The 17,530-nt window shown below is 43.9% G+C and overlaps 1 protein-coding gene across 1 annotated transcript in view; it reads right to left on the bottom strand.

Moving 5' to 3' along the window:
* Positions 1-17,530, bottom strand: part of dgkza (diacylglycerol kinase, zeta a) — a 76,830-nt gene that overhangs the window by 39,202 nt on the left and 20,098 nt on the right. Inside the window, exons 22-25 of the mRNA XM_069675646.1 lie at positions 17,118-17,230; positions 16,921-17,021; positions 11,382-11,461; positions 11,032-11,076 (exon numbers count right to left, since the gene is read on the bottom strand). Coding sequence (XP_069531747.1) covers positions 11,032-11,076; positions 11,382-11,461; positions 16,921-17,021; positions 17,118-17,230 — 339 coding nt within the window. The remainder of the gene's footprint in view (positions 1-11,031; positions 11,077-11,381; positions 11,462-16,920; positions 17,022-17,117; positions 17,231-17,530) is intronic.

Raw genomic sequence — 17,530 nt, forward strand, 5'->3', positions numbered from 1 at the left:
TCATGTGAATTGCGAATAACAAGGTTTCTCTTGTTGCATTCGAACTTCATATCCCGAAAAAGATCAAAAGCAGGAGGCTAATGAGCATGTTAACGCACTCAAAGTGTTCATATAAGATGCATGAGTGAAGCAAACTGCACGCATATGCATAAATATATTTCCCCTCGTACGTCCTAGAGTCATTTCCTCTGTTTTAAGTCATCCGCTTCTAAAGCTCTCATATGTTTTGGTAAATTCTTAAATATCAGAGTGTTGGTCAGACTCAGGACTTTCACAACAGAGACACGTCTCTCCTTTGAGTCCAACCATCTTTCATCCCGTACAGGAGCGGCACAGGAAAGATGTTTTTAAGACATGTTCAAAGATTATCGCTTTGAAGCAAATGTCAGAGAAACACGACTTTATCAAAACACATTTCCCCACATATTAACCGGTCAGACGCTCGAACCATGCTGTACCCTGCTGACACATTTGGTGGCACCTTTATAGTCACATTAGACTTTCTAATGCTAAGCCGTATCTTAAACATTCACACACATTCATGCACAAAGACTTCGACATGTGAGCTGGAGGAGTCGGGATGGAAGAGGCAATTTCTATGCACAGATTCTGCATGAAAGTGCATAAAAATACAGAATCTGTCGGCACGATTTGGCTTCTTATTGTAGTCTGAGTTTAGTTGTTTACTGACGTATCAGCAGGCTTTGGTTGCATGCAGGAAACACAGTCCGTGCGGAGAGCTTAAGAGGCGGAGAGCATCAGCTGTGCTGCCATCCCGGCTCCCATCAGCAGTCATCTGACGACGATTAATCCTTTTATTAATCTATGGAAACAGACATCAACGACGCCGTAGTAGGACCACTACAAAAAAATAGAGCCGGAGGAGGAGAGTAATAAACTCGAAAACTCGGAACCTGTTTGAGCCGCGACCCCTCAAACAGGATGTTGGTGTTCCCGGCCCCCTCCCTCTGATTCACCTGTATCTCTTCTCTGCCCTGTTGGCTCTGCTGCTCACACAGGCGTGCATGGCACGGAGCTCGGAGCAGATTCAGCCTGTTTATTCTGCACACAAGAAGCAGACTTCATAGAGGAGAAAGACTGAGCGACCCTCTGCTGCAGAAACACACGTTTCTATGCTCCCCGTTTGCCCCAGGGGTTACCACCACACATGACAGTTACCCTACGACCTCATGACGGATACTAGAACAAAACTACTTTAAATCAGTGGTTTCAGTCGTTTTGTTTTTGGACGGAGGCTTAGACAACAAACAGCCACCCCAAGGTCGTGGCGGACGAATGTATCAAGTGTGTTATGTGCTTGGGTGTCCAGGGAGAATTTGTGCGCATAAATTTGCAGGTTTTGTCCTCACAAATGTACTTTCTAATCTCGTAAATTTGCTACTTTTTTGGGTACATTTGCGACTTTAATCGGGAGTTTTTTCTCTAAATATTTCTCCTCTCCCGGCTGCTTTTTTTTCTTCCTACAATCGCTCCAATACGCTGTCGTAGATATCTGCATGACATGCAGCTAACAATCTGCTCTTGGACGTCGTCTCACAACTCCAACTCAAATCTCGCTTCTTAAGTTGCTAGTCGGACTGTAAACAATGCAGCACAAGAAAAGGACGTCTTGGCTGGAAGTCGTTTATCGCGACACAGGAAGCCCCGGAAAAATGGCCGTCACTCACAGAGGATATATCGTCAACACACGATAGCCGATGTATTCTGAGATTGGTGTACAACCCTTGATATCCTGAGCTACAGCGACCAAAATGACACTTGTGCATGCATTCTGATTTCTGTTCATTGCACTGCGACCAATGAGACCAAATAAAGCTGCACCATGCACAGAGTTTTGCACAAAATGAGACCAACCTGCATCTTGCACGGCTAGCAACAGGGGCTAGCAACAGAGAGCTAAATATTCTCATCTATAAACAGATAAAAACAACCTGAATCCACTTGTTTAAAGTGCATGTTGGTCGATTTACAGGGTCAGACTGTACTTTATTTATACAGCTCCTTTCAAACAAACACACAGCTCAAGCGCTTTATATAGGAACAAAGAGATGGAGAACGAGAGCAGAAATAGAAGCAAAATTGGAAGACCAAAACTAGCAACAAATGCTAACACACAGAAGCTAACATTACCCTCGTGTGCTGTCAGTGTCTGTGCTCACAAATGTTCTGCAGGAACGTCTTTCATACTCGATCCATCATGATGATACGCGTCTCTGTTATTGGATCTGAGAGGAAGTTTTGTCAGACCTCGGGACTTTTTCTGACAAGAGCATGCTCAGTCTTCTTCTTCTGTGGGGAAAGTTTCAATCTGTTCACGATGCCTCTGAACCTTCTTGTTAGCATAAATAATTTGTACTTAGTTCAGGAGAAACCACTCTGATCTGATCAATGAGAGGGTTACATCAGGAACCTCAGCTGAATCTGAGCTGATTCTGCTCCTCTACACCTCAGAGACGCTGAGGGCTGCAGAGCTCTCCTCTTTGTGAAACACAATCAGGTTGCATCGGCCCACTTTGTGTTAAAAAAAGCACAGCACCCTCATCCCCTCACCGCACATGTCAAGGTGACAGAGCATGACAGCACGGCATCCCAACAGCTAAATCCCCCCCGGCTGCTGAGAGGAAGGAAGAAAAGAAACAGACAGGAGGAAGAGAGAGAGAGAGAAACAAACCCCTGAGAGCGAGACACAGCAGCAGCGAGCAGGTGAGCCTGTTCTCTCTGTGACTTTTAAAGCATCTCAACGCGCTCATCTCTGATTTACACCGACCTGTTCGAGCGAGATGCTGCTAATTATGTTCCCTTTACTACTTCTCTCTGCTCTCTGGTCCTTGAACAGACGTAGTGTTTCCCAGCAGAGAGGAGAGGAGGTGTGGAGATTTTCTGGACGACCTTCGGGTGAGTTAGCCGACGTCGCTTCAACTCTCTCTGAAATCCTCCACTTGTTTTTGTTACACTACAGTTATCTTGTCATATGAAGGGCGGAGAGCTCTGATATCTGACTTTACCTCTCATGCCTTCAGAGTAACCTAACTTTTGTTGTCTGTTTGTTGTGTATTTCAACAGGTGAGCGTGTTTTTGTGATTTAATGTGATTCTTGTTGCCCATTTTGATCAGGACGTCGAGGGAGAAGAGACCGAAACTGCAGCGAACAAGAGAGAGAGAGCAGCTGTGGTCGAGCGACATAGACAGGAAGTGAAGAGAGCGAGCGCCGTTAATGAAAATAAAGCTGAGAAACAGAGAAATAAGACCTTATTTTCTGATTTTCTCACAGCGGTTAAACATACTAACACACCTACACCTCCGTACGACCCCGCAGGAAGGGACAGGGTTTAGATTTGATAGGCCGAAGTCGACTGTGTGTCTGTCTGCTTAGCCCTCCGTCACACCTGCAGCTCTGTTACTGCAACGATACAGCGGACTGTTCTCATTCACAGAACGTCACATGAAGACGTTTTGTGAAGTCCCTTTTTACGTTTCATAAAGATGCAAAAGTTACAGAGAGCAGAGCAGAGAGACAGCTGTGTCACCTTGGTGCTACATTTTCACCGAGTACCGACCTGCAGACTGTTGGCTGAGCTCCAGACCACTGCCCGGACACTGTTGTGGTAACAAACAGGTGTCAAGTATCTTTTTTCCCCCAATAGTATCGTATCAAAGTTTGAAATTCTGGTATCATGACAACCCTACTCTTAACGGTCAAAAAGTTCAGAGTGAAGAGGAGATGGCGGTGTGATTTCATGAGGCACACGAACAAATTAAAGGCAGAGCACTTTCTCTTTTTTTAGCCATTTTAAAGGCAAAAATCCAATCAAATGTAGGCGATAATGCTACACCGTGTTTTAAAGGTTAACAGTCGGCCTTTGAGGGAACTGCAGTCCTCCTTGTTGTACGCGCTCGCGCGGACACTCGCACGCATGAACGAGCATCCGGGGTTTTTGCCGAAGACACCGCGACACTGAGCATGCTCAGTCTCGGAACTCATCGGCTCTGTTTACGTTTCACTGACGAGACGTGTTCATTAACCGGTATCATGTTGACCGGCATCATGTTGTCCAAAATCAACCTCAGTTAGTATCATGTTATTTGTCAAGCTAAACTGACAACACTGACATACACACTCGGATAGTATTGTCATAACGTTAGCGAGCATGCTAAGGTTAGCCAACTAGCTCTAACAGAAATACACTGCATGACTCCGGCATTTTCCAGTTCCTCTACTATCCCATCACACTTAGGCAATTAAAAAAATCTAAATTAGAGACAAAGCAAAGTTATCACACACTTTGAGACATAATTAGTTTTAAATGGACAAATTAAAGCTCTAAAATGTGTGTAAAAAGTGTAATAGCTTCTCTTTAAGCTCTCAAAGTGGGTTTACTTTGTTTGATACATTATGAATCATGAGAGCCAAACAAAGCGTCGTCAGCTCGACAGTTAAAAGTGACTCAAGATTCAGTTTCAAAAGCATCAAGCTCTTTGAGGTTTCCTGTCTGATCCTGTTCTCCGCTGACAGAACTAAACTGTGGAAAGTGTCTTTACTGAACAAAAAGACTTTTCGAACATCACAAGTGTTCTGTGAATGATTGTTTTTGTTCTCGGGCCTCTCCTGAGGACACGCGGCCCTCAAAGAGACTTCCTAATTAACCCTGAAATTAAATAAAGCAACAATGAGAAGCTAAAGTCGAAGTGATCGTCTCTGAGAAAAGGTTTTATCTGTTCAGAGCCGACAGCAGCGGAACGGCGGGAAGCATCTCCTACAGACCAGACAAACCTGTTACAGCAGGTAAATGCAATAATACCACCAATAAACTTTGATGCACGGACGCAAAACAGGATATGGATGCACAGTCCATGCATCACCCTGTGAAACTGAGACGCACAGGGGAAACTAAAATGATGAAACAAACCTGTGTGTTTTTCTCTGCATTAAAAAACTGCTGCTGAATTCTGCGGCTCAAGTTTTGTATTTTTGCTCCCTTTTTGCAGATTCCAGGGTCTTTGTTTCGCAGCACGTTTGAGTGCAAAGAAATCTAAATCAGCGGCATGTGATGGATCTTTAACCTTCATCAGCTCTGCAAAAACAATCAGGAAAGATGGCGGCTCCAAGTAGGAAATAAATTGTCTGGATGGTGCGGCGTGATGACATAAACGTCCTGCACCTGTAATCAAAGCTGCACCTGTTGTGATGCCTCTAATGCAAACGATAAACTAGTTTGACTTCAAAGTCCTCTCACTGACAAAGACATTTAACTCTCAGGACTTGGTGTCCTGCAGGATCACTATTTACAGACTACAACTAGCTTCCTGTTGAGATTATTTCCCATCATACACCTGGTGGAAATTTACAAGAAGAAAGGCCAACAATGGAGAAGTTTCCTCCCTCACTACTGAAAGTTTCTGTAGTTGGGCTGCTGCGAGCGTCCAACTATGGAGTCACATTCAGTGAGGACATGATGACAGCAGCCCTCAGGGTCCCCTCCGTGTCCAGGGTGCTACTTCCTGTTTGGGGCTGGAGAGAGCGCCAAAGCCAAAACCAAAGCTGCTGATGCATGATTGGTCAATACAAATTGGACTACAAACAGAAACGAGACCACTTCCCGTACTAAAAACCGGTCCTGCATTTTTATGCAGCATCTGTAAATACAGATTATGTGTCAGGCCTTTGGTTGTACTTTGATTTGAGGAGAGTCAAATGTCTGAATTTGCATGTTTCTGCCTTGTTTTTCTTCTATCTACAGACTCTACAGACTCTGAAAGCAGCAGGATATGACAGATACATGTAAGACTCAGATCAGTAGAGAGTAATAGGAGGGTGTAACTGTGCTTTTCGGTTGCCTGGACGATGCAGATGTTCCTTAACTTGATCTTTAACTTCAGAAGGGAAAATCAGCCATCCGTCCATCCATGCAAAATCCAGTCGAACTAACATTACGCTGCCGTATTTACATGGCGCAACCATCTGTTTTATCCTGCCACCTTTGCTCTGCACACGCTGCGCTGGTCAGAACATTTTCTACGTTAAAAGCAGAGTACAAAGACGAGGAAAATACAACAAGTGCTGCTGCGATCTCCAGACAATACAGCTGCTTCTGAAAAGGCTGGTGTGCAGAAAACAAACAGGAGTCAAGGTCGTTCTCTCTGAACGTAGGAGGATAAGTGTCTCGCTCTTGGTGGTAAGCACAAAGGACATCCTGACTCGGTCTCACTCTCCTCTGAGTGAGGAGAGTCAGTCTGAATATAGCCGCGTTCAGACATGTAATCTGGAACATTGCCTGGTTAATTTATCCGATGAATTAATGACGTAGGTCTCCATTAGGGAGATGTTCCATAATGACTGCTCCAACAGGAAAGGGCCGTAATGGATCGAGCTGCGATTCTCATGTGATATTTAGCACCTGACACACCAGACAAAAGGCCCCGGAGCTCCTTTCTCTCTGCTCCGCGGTGGCAGCCGAGCGCTGGGTGGGGAATTATTGATAACGCAGAAGAAGAGTATTCTGTCACATGCTGCATCGCTGAAGGATGGGAGAAGTTTCCTGCAGTTTGAAAAGTTCCTCCAGGACTTGAGACGCCAGAGAGGACGGAGTTTATGTGTTTTAACAGAAGTTTTAACCACTAAAAACATTAAAGACTCGATGTGTTTACATTTTATACATTTGACGCCAACATAAACTGAACCGAAAGACTTCATTTACAGAAGAATGTATATCCTGTCCTGTAAGGAAAATAAGACAAAGTTTTGAGTCTAGTCGAGTTTAGAAGAAGTTCTTTGAAGGAGCATCTTTGAGATAATTGCTCCATTAATAAAACTTAAAGAAAACTCACTGAATAAGATATGAAAACGACACTTTTTGTTCTCTTTTTGCCGCCTCAGGGTGCATTTGAGGGACTTTCGATAAAGATTCTGCATTATTGGAAGGTTTTTCAAAATAATGGTCGACTGAACTCACCCACACCGACAAACTAACACTTTAAACTTCCAAGAGACCAAAAGATTAAAGTTATTAAGACAAAAAATGTTTCAATATAACATTTAACTTTGCTCCCCACGTGTCGTTACTTTAATTATTACAAATACATTTTTGGTTTTAACCCCTAAAAGTGAAACCAGAGTTGCTGAGTGATGTTTGAGTGCTACAACAAGAGTGGCTTGACTGAGGGGGAATTCACTAAGAATGGATTGCGGCCGCTGATAGCGTCTCAAGGTCCGGTTTACTAAGCAAACTGCCCTGATGATATTCAAGCCGCTTACAGACAGAGTAAGGAGCTCAGACACCCGGAGGCAGCTTGGAGTAGAGATGCTACCTAGGGATGCACGATATTATGGGCAAAATGAACTATCGGAAATCGGCCAACACGCCAATATCCGCCGATATAATTAACCGATAAAATAATGGGCTGCTGCATACTTGATTAAATGCCCGACCTCGGCGCAATGTCCCCGGTGCGAAGAAGACCTGCTCGGCGCAGCGTGATGACGTCATGTGTCTACCTGCAGCATGAGAGAGTTAGAAGCCAAAATGTCCGTGGTGTGGAAGTTTTTCAAAGTGTCCGAAAATAGATAGCGACACTGCTATTTGCAATGACTGCTCAGCTTCGGTGATGCGAGGAGGAGTTGATGATCTCTGCAATTAGGTGTGCGGGAAAAAAATATCGGTATCGGTAATCGGCTAAATGAGTTGTAAAATATCGGCATATCGGATATCTGCAAAAAAAATCCAATATCGTGCATCCCTAATGCTACCTATTCCCATGGAAAGAAGCCGGCTGAGTCAGCGCTCTTCCTGGGCGCTTCCTGTGGAGGTTTTCCGGGTACGTCCACCTGGGAGGAGAACCCGGGGTAGACCCAGAGCACACTGGGGGGATTACATGTCCCACCTGGTGTGGGAACGTCTCGGGATCCCCAAGGAGGAGATGGAAAATGTTGCTAAGGAGAGGGACGTCTGCTGCCACGGCGACCCGACCCCGGATAAGAGGAAGAAAATGGACGGATGGATATTCAAGAGCGAACACGCCCATAAAGTTTCACAGCTCGTGCAGTTTGCTCTTGTTCTGTGTCTGATTGTGGAGAGAAGCTGCACCTCCACTCTCTGCTCTCAGGCATTACCAGCTTAGGTGCGCACTTTTTGCCACGAGGCTCATTTGCATAGAAAGGGGCCACACTTGCCCCAAATGTTTGCATGATGACTCCTTTAAATCCAAACAGCACCGGAGCACAGAGACGCTTTAGGGTGCCGAACCCTCTGCGTGTGCTTGGAGACTGAGGCGGAGTCTTTTTGTGTCGTGTGCAGGTTTAGCGGGCGCGAAAGCCCCAAGATTTGCAAATCCAGCAGATCAGTTATCTGTCCTCCTCAGCTTTATTTCCAGCTCACTCTGCTGCTAAAAGTTTGGATGCCTTCATTGTGAGTGAGTTTGTTATGACTAACAGGATATGTTCTGGTTTTATTTGTGTGTGTGTGCGTGTGTGTATCGTGTTGTGTAATGCACTGCTGGCCACATTCTGTACTTCTGTAACCCCTGGAGTACAGAGTCTGTTCTGTTTATGTGTGTGGGTGTGTGTTTGTTTAGAATGGTGTATGTACTGTACGTGTGTGTGTGTGTGTGTGTGTGTGTGTGTGTGTGTGCCGGAGGATTCTTTATATATTGGTGGAACATTTCAGTCTCAGCGCTGGTGTCAGAGTTAACCTTTCACGATGCACCGCTGGGTTCTGACAGCAGCGTCAGTCATCAGATGTTTGAAGCGATTGTTTAAAAAGCAGCTCATTTAAACGAGACTGAATCAACGGCTGCAGAATGAGTCGAGCGGTCGGCCTCCTCCATCCTTATTGCCATTTTCCATTTATTTACTGAATGCTGTTGGACTTGTCCTCTGTTCCCCATCATGTCCCTCAACTCGTCTGCAGGTATCTGGCGTCATATTCCCTCATCTGCAAAAGGTGGTGCCTTCAAATGGGCTCGTTTTTTACAGTGTTCAATAGACCGGCGGCCATTTAGGTTCATTTTTTGGTGAAATTTTTATGGTTTAAAAAGTTTTTCTGGTGATTTTTAGTTGATTTCTAACAGCTTGTTGTTTTATTGTCCATTTCTGTTCTTAGTTTCCATCTGTGTTTTATTATTTTCCATTTGAAGCACTTTCGGCTGCAAGTTTGTAAGACAGCAGTAATAAAAACACACTTTTCTAACTGTGCGTGGAAAATCGTGCAACTTTTCCTCGGTTATTATGTCTTCTATTTATCGTTTAACCGTCACAATGATGTGATTTTCCACGGTCAAATTATCTGCAGGAGTTTCCTTTGTCTAACATGATAAATACCTTTGTGCTTATTCCCAATAATAAGACACTTATCCTCTCAAACATTCAAAGAAAACAACCTTGACTTCTTTGATTGTTTCTGCACGCAAGCCTTTTTAATGTAATGTGCGCATGTGCAATAGTGAGGAAAATTACTTTATTGAACTCGCCATTCTCTCGTTTCCCATCACTTATCTACGACAAAAGTCCATCTGTCATCACATCAGTGCAGAGCACAGAGTGAACTGACGCTGAGCTGCAGACTCTGTGTGTCACCTGCCTGTAAACTGCAAACAAGCACGTGACGCTGCTGCTGTCACAGTGAGAGTATCCCCGTTATCAGCGGCACCTCGTCCCGGTGCTGGTTAACGCTGTGGCTACAGATACAGGCTGTAACGGAGCAGACGTGCCGTGGACTGTTTACATTTAGCGGCTACATCTGCAGCGCACCGGGCGTGAGGTTGTGTGTACAAGAAGTTACCGTCACCGCGCTGATCACGCTGATTAAACGTACATTTGAACATGGTTAGAAACGGCAATGTCATGTAAACACTTTCAAGCCACCTGGACCAGAACCTGCTTGTTTCCTTAAAGCACTGATATAATCCAGCTTCTTCCACGGTCTGCATTTGGGTCCGTCCTTGCTGCCATTCTCTCACAACGTTTTGACAACCTTCTACTTTGATATGGATCTTCTTTGCTGCCGTGTTGCTTGTTTACCGTCAATCAGTCTCTCTGCATTCATTCGCAGTTTGTTCTGTGTTTCCTTTAGCTTGTTTTTGCACTCCCTCTAACCTTTAGGAGCTGCGAGTGTGTTGGTCCAGTAGCTAGTTTAAGGAAAAGCTTTTCACAGCATTTATGACTTAATCGTCTCTAACAGCAGAGCTGCAGCAGCATTCAGTCACTGCGTGTGCTGCTTTAAGCTGCGCACGTTGTAAACACTCAGATTATCCCCGTGTGTGCGATTGTATCGATGATGTATGGATACGGCAGCTTTGGTGCTGTGGCTTTTCTTCACTGCTCATGTTAAAGAAACATCACGTAACTGGATCTCTGTTTTAACAATTAAAAAGCCTTTATTGTTCGAGTGTCACGCCTCGTTCAGGAAGATAAAGGCTTCTTTGAGCCTCTTGAGAGCCTTGGAACGTTTTGATCGCACACTAATTTGTAAAAGAGACAATCAGGCTTCTTGAGAATCTGTCCTTGGGTTGAGCATCTTTCAAAGGAAGTATTTTAAAGTACCATTTTCTTGTTTTCCAGTTACTGATCTTAGCTCTGTTTTCTGAGTACGGACTTCCCGGCAGAGGAACAAATGAAGGGAAAAGAAGAGAAAAGAGTAACCTTGCAAGAAGCAGACGGGCGTTTAGTTGCAAAAAATACCAATTCTTTCAAGATTTGAAGCCTTTGTGCTTCTGTTAGTTATGACAAATGTGTTACAGATACACCACAAAAGCCACAGAACTCAAATAGCTTCAAGCCAACACAACCACGTCAGTTAACTGCACAGATACAACCCCCACACATGCATCACTTGTCAGAGCAGGAATCAGAACAACCACAGCACAGCCATGCCCGGAAACACGACCACAGACTGCCAGGAAGATGTGTGAATATGTGTGTTGTTCCCTTGATTTCGTAGATAGCGCCTCTTTTCTTCCTAAGATCAACTTATTGGGATGATTATCCATTAAAAACCACACTAGCATCAAACCACCAACCTGCACGCCCAAGCATCTGAAGGGGGGATGGACAGAGCAGAAGTCCTGGAGAGGAAGGCGGGAGCATAGAGAGTACAGAGGAGAGTTTTCTACGGGCTGAACCAATCACACGGAGCCAAGCCCCTCGCACATTAACAGGCAAATATATGAACTACAAAATGCGGCTTGTAATCCAACTTTTACACTGAAAATAAGTTGCTTACAGAATGTCACGCTTCTGCACCCGATAAGCTTTAAAGCAATTAAAAATTGGGCGTAATTCATCAGTTGCCTTTAACTCAGTTTTACAGACACTTTAATCAGTGTTGGTCCAAAGGTTGTCTCTTGGAGGCACTGCACATCCGTCTTACCTCCTGCAGACGCTGGATGTGCTCTCTGCAGGTCTCTAAGTCGCTGTCGCCGGGAACCACGATCAGGCCCAGAGGGATGGCTGCAGAGACAGAGGAGCAGGACAATTATCCAACAGCACTTTGATATCTGCTTATACAGTGGTTTACAACTCCAGCACCCCGCGAGTGCTGCTAGTTTGAGTTCAGGTCAGATTGCAACACGTCAGAACTTGCAACATCGAGTGTTTTGGAGTTGCATTAGTTTGGAGACGAGAGAATAAATAATAAAGTATTCTCTTTATAACAGAGAGAACCAGTTAGAGGGAAAGGTCAGTCACGTCAAAAGTGATTTAAAGTTTTGTTTATAAGGGGAGGCTATTTTTTAGGTACAAAAACTGTTGGAATTCCTCCCGAACAACAACCACGAAACAGGCTGCAACATAATCCTTGATGGATCAAAGTGCGTCCACTAAAAGTTCTTGTTGTTTCCACTGACAGGCTCAGATTGTTATTCTAAGTGTCTGACAACATTACAGAAAGGATCCCTACAGAGATAGACCTTTTTGTTACAGAGGAAGATGATTTTTTTAACCACAAACAGACGTTATATCGCTCTCTGGAAACACACCAGACTCCATTCACAAAAACAGCAATTCTACCTCGCAGAACACTGGTGTTGCTAATCTTCCTCTGCCTCTATTTGTTAGATTTTTTTGTGTTATTGAGTGTAACACAAATATTTTGTTGGATTTTAAATAACCCTTTAAAGCACCAAAGCCACACAATATCAAACCTATCTAACTAATCAGGGCAGCAATGGATGAGCAACTCTTGTGTTCTGCTAAGTAAAATTTGTGTTTTTGTAAATGGAGTCTGGTGGCTTTGAAGAGAGCAATATAAGGTCTGTTTCTAGTAAAAAAAAAGGCTTTTTCTTAAAGAGGAAGATGCTTTTTTTTAACCTGAAACAGACATCACATCGCTCTCTTCAAAGCCACCAGACTCCATTTACAAAAACAGTTATTTGACTGAATTTCCCAGAGGGAGTCATCCCAAAGGGATCAATAAAGTTGAGTCTAAGTCTAAGTCTAATTTTACCTCCCAGTTGCTGGTCTACCGCTGCCTCGATCTATGAGTGAGTTTTTCTGTTGTTGTGTGACTTTGAAGTTTTAAATGTTTAGTTTGGATCCAACACAATATTTGTGTAACACAAAATAACACCAACCATAAGAGGCAGCGTTACACAAGCAACTCCTGTGTTCTGGTAGGTTAAATCACTGTTTCTGTCAATGGAGTCTGGTGGATTTTAAGAGAGAGCAATCTAACAGCTGTTTCTGGTAAAAAAAAAATCACCTTCCTCTTTAACAACACTAGAAACAGGCGTTACATCGCTCCCTTCAAAGCCACCAGACTCCATTTACAAAAACAGTCATTTTACTTTGCAGAACACAGGAGTTGGTCATCTATTGCTGTCCTGATTAGTTAGTGCTTTAAAGGGTTATTGTAAATCCAACGCAATATTTGTGTCACACTTAATAACTTATAAAAATCTAACAAATAGAGGCAGAGGAAGATTAGCAACACCAGTGTTCTGTGAGGTAAAATCACTGTTTTTGTGAATGGAGTCTGGTGTGTTTGAACAGAGCGATGTAACGTCTGTTTGTGCTAAAAAAAATCATCTTCCTCTGTAACAAAAAGGTCTATCTCTGTAGAGATCCTTTTGCAATGTTGTCAGACACTTAGAATAACTATCTGAGCCTGTCAGTGGAAACAACAAGAAATTTTAGTGGATGCACTAGGATTATATTGCAGCCATTACAGCCTGTTTCATGGCTGCAGGCCAAAGACATCTACTGGAGACAGCCAAAAACGTTGGACTCCAAAATATGTCAAAATATAAGAGTTACCATTTAAGGACTCTTGGTGTAATTTAACTTCCTGTTAGAGCTATCGCTAGAATAACTTGCTAACAATAAAAAGGAAGCAAGAGAAACATAGAAATAATCTGCTTTTCATTAACACACAGTATGTAACAAAGACATCTTGTTCTGCTCACAACAGTCTGCACCACATGAATAAAAGAACATGAAAACTATTGTCTGGATCTCATTTAATATTCAGAAACAAGGCGAGGCGAATTACAAGATACTTTGAGCAAACTGTAGTTCTACAACTGTGTGTGTGTGTGTGTGTGTGTGCGGTCCATCTTTGCTCGGTAAACACAACATCTGTCAGAATAAGTAAAGCACAACACGGCCTGATTGTAGGCGACACATTTCTCTGGTGTTGAGCTGATGAAGCTGCGTATCCGAGAATTCCATCAATATTGGAAAACTCCACATCTGACATTTTACGCCCCAGTGCCAAAACTCGGAGCCAGCTAGATGCTGGCGTCGGTGTGTTTTATCTTAAATAAATGAGCCTGACCGAGCTGGCGTGTCATCAATAAGCAGATATATGTTGTTGAAACAATAAAGACTGCTCCCCGAGGCTGAGCCGGCCTGCCGCCCGCTGCACCGACACAACAACGCAGCTGGCTGAACATCACACAGCTTAATGCTGGAAGAGCCGTCAAAGCAGGCTCCTGAACCCACACAAACACACACACACACACACACACACAACTACCATTGATACTAAACACCTCACTGAGAACGCAAAGACAAAGCGCAACAAAAATCCAGGAAGCTTCGAGACAGATCGCCAAAATTCCTGAGAGAAAATCTGCGTTAACGGCCTGTTTGAGAGTCTTTAACCATGTGTCATGGTTAGATTCATATAACCACATTTCTATCGTATATCTAAATATAAAACCTACTGCATATTTTATAACCAACTGTTTTTTCTTCTGTTCACTCAACAAGTTTGTTGTTGCAAGCTGGAAATGTTTACAGAAACCAAGAACAGCCGGGCTTCCAGTCAAAGGTACCCTTTAGCATCTGTTTTAAGGAACGCCAAAGAGTCTGTCTGAGTCTCAGGGTAGCCCGCTCTCTGTATAAAGATGGCCGACATGACAGCTCCCTTAAAGTGAAGCCAAACCCTCTCTAGCGCCCCCTGCTGACTGGCTGCAGTATAGCTCATAAAGCCCGCCTCCTCCATGTTAACAGATGGGACATGAGTCAAACTATAAATCTAGTTCTTATCATGCTGATTTATGTCCAAGTGAGAAGTTTACTTTTAATTAGTTATTTGATGCTATAAAAAAGGGGGCGTGGCCTCATGATTGACAGCTCTGTTGACAAATGGGGCTCCTGCAGCGTTCTGTGCCCGAGTAGCAGAGTAGAGGAGGAACGGCGAGAGGAGACGTAACTAACACTAACACTACAGTCATTGAACTTTCCATAAGCGTGAATATCTGCTTCAGACTGACACAAGAAGCTGCTCTGCTGCAGACTGAGCCCACCTGAGGGCTCCAACACGGCAAGGACACAAGGTAAAGGTGTGTGTCGGGTAGAGGAAGGGGCGGGACGTCCAACAGCAGATCTCTACTTCACACACTCTGGATACAGATGAGCAAGATGGCAACGCTCGCTCCAGGGGGGGTTTGGCTTCGCTTTTGTGCAATAAGAGCGTCTGTTTTTGATACTCTATGATGTCTCCTTAAAAGTACCCTTTAGTGTTTGTTTTAATGTACTCTTTCAAAGCAGATTTTGTCTGTTTAAAGGGCCAGTTCACTGATTTTCACCCTCAGTCCTCTCATGCTATCATAGGGAGCTAATGCCATTATGGTCATTATCACTCTGTGCCTTTGGAGGACGCGATCCGCTTCTCCAATGGGCCCTGGAAAACCTTCGCCAGACTACATAAAATGCGTCGGCCAAGGAGCTCACTTAACTACACTTCCTCAATCTAGGACGCCCGCCTCCGATGTCATGTCTCGTTCAGAATCGTCAGGTTTGAAATGTAGACTGCAGACCTGAAGATATTCTAAGACGACCAACCGGTATATTCTCGTCGTGTTTCAGATTCTGTCCCGCTCTGAGCCGTCGCCTGCAGCGAAACGGTCGTATTTCACTCCAGCGTCTCTCCCTGGGCCGTTACTTTCAGAGGGAGGGGCGCAATGCATGCTGGGTGTTGTAGGTATGTAGAATGGCCGAAACCACGAGCAACTTTCTCCACAGCTATGGCGCCAATTTCAAATATTATTGCTTCTATTGATTACACAGAACACCAGCTCTGACTGACAGCGGCTTTCCAGGGGAGAACTGCTCCTTTAAGTTCAACATCTATCATCACAAGAAAACTAAATAATGAACATGTGATCTCTAGATAACGACTTTAAGTACAGTCTCTGCTTCTGAACATGATTGAACATGAAGGAGCAATTTGAGCGGTCAGAAACACTGACTCAAAGCTTTCTTTAATCTCTCGTCGGTCTAACAAAACAAGTCATCTTTCATCTGTTACATAGGAGTTAACTATCTTTGTTGGGTTTTGCTTCACTGGTTGTCGTCTCTCAGAAGTTATCCTTGTGTAATCCCCCACAGAAACCGTACAGATCATATCTCATCAGTCATGAAAGAGATCTCAGTGAAAGCATCTCTCTGCACGATCGGGAGGAAAACGGAGCCTCGGTGAGAGAAACGGCGTTGAGATGATATAACCGCTGAGCCTCGGGGCGTGAATCATATTTTTACCATCTCCCCAAGAGTGACACATCCACAAGTGGAGAGCCTGATCGATTTGCATAATGAGAAAACAAACTTCAGACAGCGAGAACAAAGGACATGTGGAAAATAATGAAAGCAGCTAAAGCCAATAAAACACTTTGGGATTAAATAGAAGGCAGAGTGATTATGAATTATTAATGTCAATTAGAATTGGAGATGTATACATATACATATTTACACTTGTATTAATTATTTACAGTGTTATAAAGCTAAATATTGTAAAGCTAACAGCCCCCCCTTGTGTTTAAACTCTGAATGTGTGCTGCAGAAACAGCTCACTGTAATTGTTCCCGTCCTATACCCCTGATTAATCCATGACGCTGCTCCGTGTGTGTGTCATGTGAACACACACGAAAAAACGCTCGTGCTGACCTTCACGTCATCGATCAACCTTCTCGTTTTCAAGCGATCGTTTTCCCTCCTCAGAAGATGCAGCTGTCAGAGAGGAACAAAGATGCAGCTCTCTGACCCCGATGAACGGCTCGGAGAAATCTTACTGACAAGCAAGACGCTGGGAAAACTGTGGCCTGATAGAACCGGAGCGTCTTAACGGGAGTATAGACATTTTAAAGAAACAAAAAGATTTCTGCTTCTGTCTCGTAGAAAAAACATATTTGAATGTTTAATCTTCACATCATTACAGGAGTTTTTTTGCATGTGTTGTTTATGTATTTAAAATGTTTAATTTGGCATTTCCGTCGCAGGAATTTAACCATCCGTGTGCCAGCGCTCGCCTCTCTACATGCAACGAAACAGACGCTGTATTGCGAGGGAAACATCGCCGCATCCTGACACAGAGAGCGTTCTTCCTCTGCAGGTGCAACAGCAGCTATGTTCATTAATTGCACACATTGCTCACCCCGCTGCAGACATGATTGCGAGTGTGTCCTTACATGCTTGCCGTAGTTTGTCCTTGTCATAGTGCAGCGCCTCGTAGTCCGTCATGCTGATCCTGCTGACCCGGATCCTCAGCCGCTCCGGGACCGGCTGCTGACTGAGACACAAACACCAGGCCGCATTAAACAGATAAATTACTGTGCGTTAATGTGTGTGATGAAAGTGTGTGTGTGTGTGTGTGTGTGAGACATACTCATTGCAGTGAGGCAGGGAGGTCCGTCGCTTGGTCTTCTGCACCATGTTGGCCTGGTTTCTGAGGCTGATTTGAATGACGGAGGGAGCGAGTCTGCAGGGTTCACCGTCCACCTGACAGAATACAAACCAACCAGTCAGTCACATGAATGCTCATATTTATACACACATTTGTATATATATTTATGCACTGTATATAGTTAGTTATATTGAGATTTCTAATCATTAAAAAACACTTTTGCACGCTGAATATAGGTTTATTTTAGAGACTTATTTTGGTGTTTTTACGTGTATTTTTTTTTGTGCCTAAATGTGTTTATGTTCAGATGTGTTGACTTGACTGTGTGTGTCACTGCTGTCATTTCCTGTAAAGCATCTTAATGGGTTTATACTGGAACCGCAACAAAGGATTAT

This window comes from Semicossyphus pulcher, unplaced genomic scaffold (genome assembly GCF_022749685.1).
Source record: "Semicossyphus pulcher isolate SPU_LCO1_2020_fin unplaced genomic scaffold, fSemPul1.0.p SCAF_24, whole genome shotgun sequence".
NCBI classification, from domain to species: domain Eukaryota; kingdom Metazoa; phylum Chordata; class Actinopteri; order Labriformes; family Labridae; genus Semicossyphus; species Semicossyphus pulcher.